This window comes from Pan paniscus, chromosome 16 (genome assembly GCF_029289425.2).
Source record: "Pan paniscus chromosome 16, NHGRI_mPanPan1-v2.0_pri, whole genome shotgun sequence".
Taxonomy (NCBI): Eukaryota; Metazoa; Chordata; class Mammalia; order Primates; family Hominidae; genus Pan; species Pan paniscus.
Genome location: NC_073265.2, coordinates 75,235,930 through 75,249,152, shown reverse-complemented (window position 1 = coordinate 75,249,152; position 13,223 = coordinate 75,235,930). Strand labels below are relative to the sequence as shown.

The 13,223-nt window shown below is 40.3% G+C and overlaps 1 protein-coding gene across 14 annotated transcripts in view; it reads right to left on the bottom strand.

Moving 5' to 3' along the window:
- Positions 1-13,223, bottom strand: part of AKAP13 (A-kinase anchoring protein 13) — a 361,925-nt gene that overhangs the window by 43,498 nt on the left and 305,204 nt on the right. For all 14 annotated transcript variants that reach the window (XM_055098908.2, XM_055098910.2, XM_055098909.2 and 11 more), the window contains one exon: positions 11,377-11,551. In XM_055098908.2, the coding sequence (XP_054954883.2) occupies positions 11,377-11,551 (175 nt within the window). The remainder of the gene's footprint in view (positions 1-11,376; positions 11,552-13,223) is intronic.

The window sequence follows — 13,223 nt, the reverse complement described above, 5'->3', positions numbered from 1 at the left end:
TTCTGTTCCTTTCTTCCCAACCAGTTCCAACACCCTACAGAGATTTAAGCAATGATGATTTTTAAGGGAGTGGCACTATCACTTAAAAAGGTTTCAGCAATATTCAAACTCTCAGGCCAGTGTTTGAGTGTCTGAGAGGAACATAAAAGCAGAAAAAAATCATTTAAAATGTGCTTGTAGTAAAGAACTTTTCACATAAATTCACTTTTAATTAATTGAAACATGTCCCCAAACCCACAACCCAGCTGGAAGTTTAACACGCTCTATATTATGGTCATGAGTCTTCTCTTAGTGATAGTTTGCATGGACATCTCCTTAACATGCTGAAGTACCTACTTGAAAAACACTCAACTTGTTTCCAAGTTGTCCTGGACTCAATTCACAGTGACAGTTTTAGTGCTGTGCGTGGGTGATTTAGAAACTTCAGCCCCACTGACATCAGCCAAAGTCATGAGATTAAAATCTTACTCTCTGTTTGGGAAAACAGAAAATTACCAAGAACACAAGAATTGAAGACAAATCTAATACATTTTTAAGCTCTCTGCCACAAACCATACCATGTTGTTATGAAGATCAGAGAATAATTATCTGGCCTTTTATTTATTTATTTGATAGATTTCCTAATAGCAGTAGGCAATATGCTTTCATTTTTTAAAATTCTTCAAAAAGGTCTCAGCACAGTGGTGTATGGGAACAGAGCTGATCCCTAATCGGATTCCTCTGTACCTAAAACAAACAGCCCAGCCTTCAACTTCTTTCTTTGCTACAAGGAGGCATCAAACCAAAGAAAATGAAGTTAAACCCACATGACTGGAAACTATCATCTATCTATTGCTGTATCTTTTTTTTAACCCATGCCACCAACCACCACAGATCTTTGGTGAATGGTTATATACTATGTGTTTTTTATCTTTCGGAAGAAAAATAAAACAAACCATTAGTGAGGCTAACTTAAGAAAATCAACTTTATACAATAAGAGGAGTGGCCATGCCAAACTGAAATGAAATGACAGAATATCAAAGGACTGCCTACACAGAAACGAGCCACCTTTGGGAGCTGAGTCATATGCAGCCAAGGCTCTGACAAAAGAGGTCTTCCAGTACTTCAGTTCACTGATCATCACTTGGGAATAGGCTGAAGACTTCTGACTGTTCTGCCTACAGATGTGAGCAGCAAAATCTAACTGGGAAAAATGACCTGATTCTTCTCCAGGACACGAGTTGAGGAATTACCTTTAAGGATAGAAATGTACAACTTTCTCCTATCATTTCAACTCTAACCAAGAAAATGAAAATAAAACAAAAAGCAGTTAAATATGAGCAAATTTAGAAATGCATGCTACAAAATTCTTTCTGCAACTTTAAACTTCTTGTTTACAATCTTTAACAGAGACCCTGTCTCTCAAAAAAAAATTATTAAATATATGTGTGTGTGTATATATATATATATATACTTTTTTTTTGAGATGGAGTCTTGCTTTGTCACCCAAGCTGGAGTGCAGTGGTACGATCTTGGCTCACTGCAACCTCTGCCTCCTGGGTTCAGGTGATTCTGCTGTCTCAGCCTCCTGAGTAGCTGGGATTACCGGTCCATGCCACTACGCCTGACTAATTTTTTGTATTTTTAGTGGAGATGGTATTTCGCCATGTTGGCCAGGCCAGGCTGGTCTCAAACTCCTAACCTCAGGTGATCCACCCGCCTCAGCCTTCCAAAGTGCTGGGATCACAGGCGTGAGCCACGGCACCTGGCCAATAAATAAAATCTTTGGGGGATTTGAGACATCGCCCTATCTGGACTAAGAGTGCTTATATGCAAAAGGCATGTGAGATGTTCTTGGTAGCTGGTGTAATAACCACAGTGCTGATGAACAGAACAAGAAGAAAGCCACAAAAAAGAGCCAAATCATCTCAGCTGAAGTAGCCCCAGCAGCAGTTTTCGTAACAACACTGGTAAACAAAAATGAAATAAAATGAAAGTATTCTGCTTAAAAAAGAATTGCCTTTATTGCTTAGGGTCTTTTTTTACCTTCCTTTTCCCTAAGTAATAAACTTCCTTCCTTTAATCAACTATATGTATTTTCTTCTCTCATATAAGCAATGAACTATAAATGCCAGAAAACTGTCTAGAGGGCAACTTTTCTGATGAAATCAGAAGTAAAATCTAACCATCACACACATTCTAAATTCTTATGTTTCCTACTTAGATTGCAGCTGGTTTATTTTTTATGTAAAAGAAACAACCTACCACAAAAGTACTGAAATGCTGCTAGCACAACAGAAAATAAATCAGCAATAATCTCAGTATCATTTTACATCTGTTTAAAGCAAGCAAAACAGAACCACTGGCAAGACCCCAAAACCTGAACATAACAAATTCCTTATTCTGAAAGACCCCACTAAGTCACTAAGCTTTTCAAAGAACAAATTATTTGTGGCAGCTGGAAAGAACAGCTGACTATTCAAGGACAGCTTTACATAATAGAGAAATAAGAGTTGAAAAGGCATTCCTCTATTAACCCTGTTAAAGTCACCTAATCCTAAAGCAAGAGTAGCGTTTTGGCTGAGATAAAAAGTCCCAGTTTCTTGTATAAACCATCATAACATATCATCATGATGGACTATATGGCTGATCTTTCTAACCACAAGTCAAAGGTGACTATGCAGTGCTGAGGGTATGAAGCTCTATCCAGGGGTCAGCCAAACAGGGTTACACTTAACCACAATGGGAAGCCACTGTCTCCTAAGAGCACAAAGGTTTCCTAGGAGGTAAACGACTAACTGCATGGATGCTACATTTCCTACGACTCCTGGGAAGATCCTGGACATGAGACGCGATGGAGGGAAGTGACGAAAGATTCTGTGTCCCCAAATTACTCATATTTTCTACTTCCTGCCAAGATAACACATGGGACTTCCTACATACAAACATTCAGCTTCTTCAGGAAGCTGAAGATAATCAGCCCATTACTTTGGTTCCTTTGAGAAGATGACTACATACTATTTTGTTGCTTTCAATCCTTTTCACTCCTTTTGTGTGTGTGTGTGTGTGTGTGTGTGTGTGTGTGTGTGTGTGTCAGAGTCTTGCTCTGTCGCCCAGGCTGAAGTGCAATGGCGCGATCTTTGGCTGACTGTAACCTCCGCCTCCCGGGTTCGAGCAGTTCTCCTGCCTCAGCCTCCCGAGTAGCTGGGGATTACAAGCGCCCACCATCACGCCCAGCTAATTTTTTGTATTTTTAGTAGAGACGGGGTTTCACCATGTTGGTCAGGCTGGTCTGGAACGCCTGATCTCGTGATCCACCTGCCTTGCCCTCCTAAAGTGCTGGGATTACAGGCGTGAGCCACCGTGCCTGGCCTACCCCCTTCTTTTTATAAGAGGCAGGCTGCAGACTGTCTTACATAAACCTTAATGCTATCACCAGATGTTGAGACTATTTCTACATTACTTCTGGAGTAGGGTGGTATGCAAATTAAAGAATGTATTTTTGAAACTTAGGTGCATATTAGGGTAACAGTCAAGCCCAACTTAAACTATTCCTTTTTGCTGTCTGATACTTTTCAGTTTAAACCTCAAATATGGCCAGGCGTGGTGGCTCACGCCTGTAATCCCAACACTTTGGGAGCCTGAGGAGGGTGGATCACCTGAGGTCAGGAGTTCAAGACCAGCCTGGCCAATATGGTGAAACCCCAACTCTAATAAAAATACAAAAAAAAATTAGCCAGGTGTGGTGGCGTGTTCCTGTAGTCCCAGCTACTTGGGAGACTGAGGCAGAAGAATCGCTTGAACCTGGGAGGAGGAGGTTGCAGTGAGCCGAGATTGCGCCACTGTACTCCAGCCTAGGTGACAGAGTGAGACGCCGTCTCAAACAAACAAAAAACAAAAAAAACCCCTCAAATATGTTAACTCTTTTTCCTGGTTTTTGCTGAGCAGGTAGAACTAAGATAATCTCTGATATTTGATTAGATCAAGCCATTACCAAAAATCAAAGAACAACTAGCAAAGGTTATTATGACCCCTGTCCCCACCGACAGACTTCCCAAACAGAAAAGACTTTAGTCTAGTGATAACACACTGGACTTCATGAAATAACGTGCCTCCAGAAAAAGCAAATTCCTTGGGTGACTTCATATTAAAAAAAGTCCCATTCCACTTATAAACACTATTAGCACAGAACCAGTGGCCAATCCACTATTTCGCTGGTTTTCCAAAATACTAGAAAAACTCTAAAAAGTCTTATATGAAATATTAATATACTGTGTTCAAATATGTAAAATAGTACAGATTTATTTTGAGTTGCAATTTTAATATTTACTTTCAAAGTTAATGAGAACAATGAAGCAGCTGTGATGAACTAAAAACGTGAGGTCAGAGGTGCATGACATTCGCAATTCACTTACCTACCACAACCTCTAATTTCTTTCTCTATTTAATTTTGAGTACATGACACAGAGAACATCTTAACGTTCTTCATGTAGATAAATAACCAATATTAGCAGTTTTTTTTTAATGGCTTGCCTTGCAATCACAGTATAATCTTCAATTAATTAGAGATGGAAGGAAAAATACAAATGAATAGGTAGGCTGATAGCTAAAGCTGATATGTTGATGTTAAAATTTGGGAATTATACCTTTAAGAAGGTATGTTTTTATGTAGTTTTAAATATACACAAATTCAGAAATCTGTGGAGCTTCCAAACACCTGACATCCTGAAAGCTACTGCCCTATCCATTAAACTAATTACTACACAGAAGTGTGGCTGAGAATCTCAGACCCTCAAACCTTTCATACAGTTTTCCCCAGTCAATACCAAACCCTACACAAGTGATTCTCCACGGGTACCTCTGGCATCGTTGGGCAATGGAAGTCTCCAAGAGGTAACCCAGATCTTGCTCTCCAGAGGCGGTTCTAGCACATACGACACTGATAGCGTAAGGAGTCTAATAACTTGTGGTGTCCTAGCTATGTGTGCTTGTGTCCTAGCTATGGACTCATCCAGGGAGTCCAGTAAAAGAGAATTTCTATCATGTTTAACAGGAAGACATATCAAGAAAGCAAAAATGGGCTTAGGATGCCTGTGCATTCTCCTACATTAACTGAATATTTCTGCTATCTGATAAATTTATTATATGCCAGTTACAGGTTTAATTCTGAGTGATAGTCTAATGTAGACAAAGACTTAATATAGCCAAAGAGGGCAAATTTCAACTATTTGTAACCTAGAAATAATGTATATACACAAGTCAATGGCAATACAAGGCTAAATATACACTGGCATATATTAGACAACTTCTTTTAGCCTGAACTTAAAATTGCAAAATTATCTGGAGCTAGTCATGGAAAGGTACAGCCACTCATTATAACCATAAGCCAACGGTTCTTAAATCTATTGTCCTCTATAGCACAAGATTCTTTGGGTCTTCAAAAAGATTGTCTATAACTTTCAACCTTAAATCTCCTGATAATGTTTCACATCACAATCCAGAACTGAGAGTTGGTAGATCAACTATACTACTTCTGATTCAAGCTGGTGCTATCAATAACAGTGGTAGAACAACTCTCCTCAAGGCTTATAAGCTTACTCTGTTCTGGTAGTAATTCTGCTTTGTCCATTAAATTCTCAAATCAAATACCAACTTATTTTGTGCCTTCATCAGAGATCAGCTGATAAATAACTAGAAAAACCTTTGAAACTATCAGTGGTCCAATATTTACATTTTGTTTTTAGACATACAAATAATATGTAAGTACATTCTCTAAAAATTCAAACAATCTAAAAAAATAAAATAAAGAGTCCTCTTCAACTCCTTTTCTCCTTATTTCTCTTTCTTCAGATTGTTAACAGTTTGGTGTATAGCCTTTCAGATATTTTTGTAAAAAGAATTTTTTTTTTTTTTTTGAGATGGAGTTGCACAGGCTAAAGTGCAGTGGTGTGATCTTGGCTCACTGCAACCTCTGCCTCCTGGGTTCAAGTGATTCTCCTGCCTCAGCCTCCTGAGTAGCTGGGATTACAGGCATGCACCACCACGCCCAGCTAAATTTTTGTTTTTTAGTAGAGATGGGGTTTCACCATGTTGCCCAGCCTGGTCTTGAACTCCTGACCTCAGGTGTTCTGCCCGTCTCAGCCTCCCAAAGTGCAGGGATTACAGCTGTGAGCCACCATGCCTGGCCTATTTTTGTAAATTTATATAAACTGTTTGTTTTCCATAAACTAGGATCATGCTGTATATACTGTTCTATTTACTGACTTTCCAACTCATCAAAATGTCTTGGAGAGCTCTGTCTGCACCTGCAAATCTCTCCCAGGGCTTGGCACACTATGGTCCTTGGGCTGAATTAGGCCCATAGCCTGTATTTGTAAATTTTTTTTTTTTTTTGAGACAAGGTCTCGCTCTGTTTCCCAGGCTGGAGTGCAGTGGCTCGATCTCGGCTCACTGCAACCTCTGCCTCCTGGGTTCGAGCGATTCTCCTGCCTCAGCCTCCCAAGTAGCTGGGATTACAGGCACTGCCACCATGCCCGACTAACTTTTGTATTTTAGTAGAGATGGGGTTTCACCACATTGGCCAGCTGGTTTCCAACTCCTGACCTCAAGTGATCCGCCAGCCTCAGCCTCCTAAAGTGCTGGGATTACAGGCATGAGGCACCATGCCTGGCCCTTATATTCTCTCTTTACTATCAGCCTATCCATCTATATACTATACAAAATATACTATATTTTATGGATGGATATTTAAATTGCTTTCAATTTTTCCAGAATATAAACAAGGTCACAATAAATAAGTACGAAGGATCATTTTAGAATTCCTTTTTTTAAGCCACTGTGGGTGCCTGGCTCATATTGATATTCAATAAATATTTGTTGACAAACTGCTTTTGTATGAATCACATATCAAACACAGTAGCTTGCAGAATTCAGTCAAATGAACTTTGTTGTTTGACTTCATATAAGATCAAGGACTTAAGGGTATAATTATTGATGATTAAATGTAAAAAACAAATACAGTGTGAAGTCATTAAGATTTTCTAGACTGAAGCTCTCCCCTTACTAATGCAGACAACAGAGTAGAAGCCATCTTATTCCTTTATAAACAGTTATAAATCAGGACAATATGCTGAAATATTTGAAAAAATCCATGAATACCTTTCAATGACTATTTCCATGCTTTAAATTTTACTCAGTTGTTTTTAAATCTACCCATTAGTTGTTACGTCTTTTTCTTCCATTATAGATTCTATTCGTTTCATCCTTTTAGTAATTTTCTTTCTTTCTTTGAGATGGAGTCTCGCTATGTCACCCAGACTGGAGTGCAGTGGCGCGACCTCAGCTCACTGCAACCTCCGCCTCCCGGGTTCAAGAGATTCTCCTGCCTCAGCCTACTGAATAGCTGGGATTACAGGCGCACGCCACCAAGCCTGGCTAATTTTTGTATTTTTAGTAGAGACGGGGTTTCACCATGTTGATCAGGCTGGTCTTGAACTCCTGACCTTGTGATCCACCCACCTCAGCCTCCCAAAGTGCTGGGATTACAGGCGTGAGCCACTGTGCCCGGCCCCTTTTACTGATTTTCAACATCTCTTGCTTGTACATCCCCTAATTCTTCCTCATGGTGGTTTACTTCCTTATGTGGCATCTATGTATCTTTTATTGTGAGCTCGGCTTCTAAGGATTTTTTTCCTCCTGCCGTAGCCTTGGGTATACTGATTTGTCAACCTAACCCAATGGAGCAGTTCTACATCTGCTACAGGCTGGGTCCCTCAAGGATCTGTCATTCCTAAACTGGAATTTCATGTAACCTCTTGTGAAAGTTTCTTAGCCTGAAGTTCCAGCACATACAGACGGTGTAAACTTGGACTCCAGATTCATCAATTCTCACTCAGGGACCTGGGGAGACTGTAAGGTTCCTTTCTGCTTCTGAAGGCCACTGGGTAGAATTTTTCAAGGCCCTTCATCATGGATGTTAGTCTTAAAACAGCGTTTCTTATGCAGGGGTCTCAGTCCCAGCTCCCACTACATACCCTGAGGCCGCATATCTTGACCCCAAATGAGGGGGCATGCTCTTTACTGCTCTGAGTTCCCTCAGGAATTTTCTATTTGGCAGGTTCAGCTATGTATTAATTTTTTAAAAAATAGATTTTATTTAGCATTTTATATTTTATAGCAGAAGGCAGGTATCTAGAACTGATGAAGTTCCCTGAATATTAATTTCACACTGCCAATCAAGAAATACAGCCTCTTCCCGTTTTTCTGAGATCAGTGCTCTCCAAAAGAAGAACTGGCACATTGCAAGGAGGGATGTAAAAAACAATCCCTTGGAACACAGGAGGAAGATTTTACAGCTCTTATTTAAAATGACTTCTTAACGTAGAAGAAAAATTGAGTTAATGTCTAATTGATAAGGGGGTGCCTCGCTCAGTCTTTATGTTAGGCAGCCTCACTTTATATGTGACACTAGAGGTTTCATAAGGGAGCGGGGTATTCTTCACTCAGGAGATGGGCTGGGCATGCATAATCCACATTTGTTTACTTTCAGCATGTTGTGATGAATGGAAACATACAGGTATCCAATAAAGTGGGCTTATGGATTATATTACCTGGTTTCCACTAAAATCAAATGAAAATGATGAGTTACACAAATTCCTTCAAAGAAGTCATGAATCAAAGACAATACTAATCATACTAATAACTAACCAGAAAACAAGAAAATGGTAATTCTGAGACTTCTCTTATTTTTAGAATGAGCTCTTTGAAAGCATGGCACAGTAGGACTCGTATGTAATTTTTATGTTATGTATGTATCCTATGTGAGTATGCTAAAAATGTTTTAATAATAGGTGAACATGCTATAAAATGCTTGGTGATTACTGCTCTAGGCAACCAGGTTATTCCAGTACTAAGAAGCTAACTGTGTCCAATGGCTAAAAAACTAAACTATAGACCTCCGACTGGTGTCCCAGAAGAGTCCTATTAGAACCTGGGTTCCAAAATAAACACTGGAGGAATACTGAACAGTGACAGTCTCTTGTTTCCTAGAGGTTACATGAAATTATTATTATGTGGTAGTGGCTCTCAACGGTCTGGTAAGTCACAAGTGAAGGATGACATTAATGTGTGTGATCTCTGCCCACAGGGATGCATGAGGATTCGGGTGAGAGCTCTCATGGTTTTTTGTTACTTTTGAAAAAATAGGACAGTAAAACAAATAGTGTTGCTGACTACTTTGGGGGTATAACATCCATAAAAATCATTTTACATGAATGTGTGTCATAAAGTCAGTCATATCAGAAAGTCACAGGAACTGTAGCACAGATTAGACAGGCTGTGTGCTAGCTGTAACTCCACTCCTTCTCTTCCATGCAAGAAAGTGAGTGAAAATCATCACAGAAGTAACCTCCAATCTGTCCAAATACACGTTTGTTTTTTGTGTTTTTTTTTGAGATGGAGTCTCACTCTGTTGCCCAGGCTGGAGTGCAATGGCACGATCTCAGCTCACTGCAACCTCCCCCTCCCAAGTTCAAGCAATTCTCCTGCCTCAGCCTCCCGAGTAGTTGAGGTTACAGGCACGTGTCACCAAGCCCAGCTAACTTTGTATTTTTAGTAGAGACGGGGTTTCGCCATGTTGGCCAGGCTGGTTTCGAATTTCTGACTTCAGGTGATCCGCTCACCTCGGCCTCCCAAAGTGCTATGATTATAGTCGTGAGCCACCATGCCTGGCCCAAATACACTTTTAAACATTTCAAATTTCTACCAGGCACAGTGGTGCATGCCTAATACCAGCTACTCAGGAGGCTGGCTGAGCCAGAAGATCACTTGATATCAGGAGGTCAAGACTTAGCCTGGGCAACTAGTGAGACCCTGTCTCAAAAAAAAAAAAAATCAGATTTCAGTAAGTTAACTATTTTTAGTAAGAAATTACTTGGGATATCCAACATAAATGACTGAAAACAAGATTTCAGGACATCATGGTCTGAGAGTTGCTCCTTGACATCTGAATTCGTCACTATAACATCTGAATTGGTTATAGATATAGTATCATGTTAATTACCTCAGCCTTCCGGGTGACTGGACTGGCCCTGGACTGGCTGGAACTCCAGACTGTCACCTCTGACCAGAAGCAGCCTCCTTGATTTACCCTGATATGCTCTACAAATACTACTTTTGATCTGTGCACTGACAAAATTTTGAGATGCACTGCCTTAGAGCAAAAACGTGCAAATTATGGTCTGTGGGCTAAATGTGGCTTGAAACCTATTTTTGTATAGCCCATGAGCTAAGAATAATTTTTACATTTTAAATAGTTTTTAAAAATCAAAAAACTATTACATAACAAAAATTTTATGAAATTCAAATTTCAGTATCCATAAGTGAAGTTTTATTGGAATCACACTCATTGGTTTATGTATTGCCTACGGCTGCTTTTGCACTGCAACTGCAGAGTTCAAGAATTGTGACAGAGACCATGTGGGTCACGATGCCTAAGATACTTTTTATCTGGTCTTGTACAGAAAAAGTTAAGCAACTCCTGCCTGAGAGTGTCTTATCAAAACCAGGAACAATGCTCAGTTAGCAGACTTGGCTTTCAGCAGGTCAGCACAGAATGTCCCTGAGCACGGAGGTGCTCTCCCTTGGCCGTCACTATGGCTTAATGTTGGTAATGGCTGAAGCATATATCAAAGTAATAGAATAAAAATGAGCACATATGATCTAACAGAAGACCACTGAGTAGCTTTAGGGTTTGGGATTATGGATAATTTTGATGCTGACACAGACTTTTAAAACGTGCAGTGGTTTAGAGATCATAGAACAGAGTGCAGATGCTCCTCATCCTTTCAATGAGGCTACATCCACATAAACCCATGGTAAATTGAAAATACTGTTAAGTCAAAAATGCATTTAAATACACCTAACCTTCTGGACATCATAGTTTAGCCTGGCCTATCTTAAACATGCTCAAAACACGTACATTAGACTATAGTTGGCCAAAATTATGTAGCACAAAGCCAGTTTTATGATAAAGTGTTGACTATCTCATGTAATTTATTGAATACTGCACTAAATGTGAAAAACAAAATGAGTGTACCAGTACTCAAAGTACAGTTTCTACTGAACGTGTATTGCTTTTGAACCACTGTAAAGTTAAAAAGCTAGGCTGAACCATCTTAACTTGACTGTATTTGAAATTGGGGCTGTCTGAAAAAAATATAGGCTGTATGTTATACATCTAGAATTTCTTTCTTTTATCATGTCTAAAGAAAGATATAAAAAGGGTTACTTCTCCACATAAATGAGGAACAGATAATGAGTGGGGACAGGAAACAAGAAATGAGCTTTCTTGAGCCAAGAGAGTTCCATCTTACGAGAGGAAGAAGCATGTCTCTTACTTGCACAAGTATAGGCATCTTTGTTGGTGAAGGGCTTCATACACTGGCTACAGCTGATGGGACCCACAACAGGAATGGAACTGAAAGTGTGCCCGTTGACAGTCTTCTTATCTTTCTCCTTGTCTTTAGAATCCTTCTCCTTCTCCTTAATCTTATCTTTTTCTTTTTCCTTTTCCTGCCGAAGAAAAGAAAATAATCCACAGTTAATTGAACACTGGAGGGCTTTCTCCTTACCTGGGCACCCAGATGGCATGTGGTTAACAACAGCTGGTGACTATTTTGGAAAGGAGTGAGAAACAAAGTTCTGGGCAAAGTGTTTTGTTTTGTTTTTTTAAATTAAGGCGTTGGCATGCAAGCTACATTAGAAAATTCACACGAAAACTGGGCAGGCGGAACAGTTCTGGCAGTGGCTTATTCATTGGTTACTTCTACCAACAGACACAATACCCAAGGACCAGCACTGCAAGGAGGCTTCTGACACCTCAGCACAGCCCTTCCTCAGCAAGCTACAGCACAGTCCACACAGGAAGAGAGTCATGGGTTTAGGGCCAGCTTTAGGCAGAGGGCAGAAAAAAGGGTGGTAGCAATTCTGGGATCAGCCTGAGGGAGAAAAAGATGCCTGGGTGGCATGAAAAATTACCGAGGCTCCTCTCTTTCTCACATCAATTGCATATCCCTAAGTGACGGAGTATGTATAAAGTCTCCACCTTTACTCTAGTTAGAAATATTAAATATGCCCCACATATACATTTTCAGTTTCTGCTAATTAGAATTTTAAGGTTTGTAAATATTAACTTTGCCCTAATTTTCAAACCGGCAAGAGGAGACTGATAAGAAGGGGAGGCTGGAAAACCGTACAGTGGTTAAGAATACGGACGATGGTACCAGACCTCGGTTCAGATTCAGGTACTACTACTACTACTGCCACCACCACCACCACCACCATCACCACCACCACCACTACTACTACTTAGTAATAGCGTGACCCTAGGTAAATTATTTCTCTGAGCCTTAGTTTTCTCATTTGTCAAATGGGAGTAATCACAGAAGTACCCATCTCATATGTTTTTTAAAACATATGACAATTAGGTGAGATAATACATTTCTAAAGCATTTTGCACAGTGCCTGGCACACAGTGAATACACAATAATGCTTAGCAATATTATTAATTACTCATAATTTACTGGAAATGAGTTTCATTAGCTCATTATTCTCCTAAGCCAACACAGAAAGGTATTGCTTGCAGTAAGAGAAAGGAAGTTTTAATGTGAGCAGGGAAGATAGAAGAAATTGGGGAGTGGCTAAAGGACAACGGTGCAGGGCAGGGAGGATAGGAGAATGCACGGATGACAGGAAGGAGCCTTGTTAATAATTTTTCTCAAAAACCACCTTTGTTGTTCCTCAAGCTAGATACCAACAGGGTCACTTCCTTTAAAAAAATGGGGTTCCAGGGAAAGGAAGTCCCAAGGCTTAGTAGCTCACTCCTCTACCCTGAGTACCTAGGGGTGCAGGAAGGCAGGAAAAGCAGGCAGTGTCCCTAGGTTGGAAAGATAAGCTTCCTACGCCGTGCTCTCTGACCTCTTTTGTGAAGCTCCTTTCTTTCCTGTGGTCTTCCCTCACTTGTCAGAGTGGCAACAGAAACTGATACTCATCTTGTGCTTCCTGTGTGCCCAGCCACCGCCCAGGTGCTTCTACTTACTGAGCAGGCCAAAACCGGGCTAGGTACAAAGCACAGGGGACACCAGCAAATGAGACATCAGACTGGGTGAACAGTGGGGGCACTGGGCTGGGAGTCAGGAGCTCTAAGTGCCAGATTAAGTTGGCCATGTCACCTTAAGAATACTGC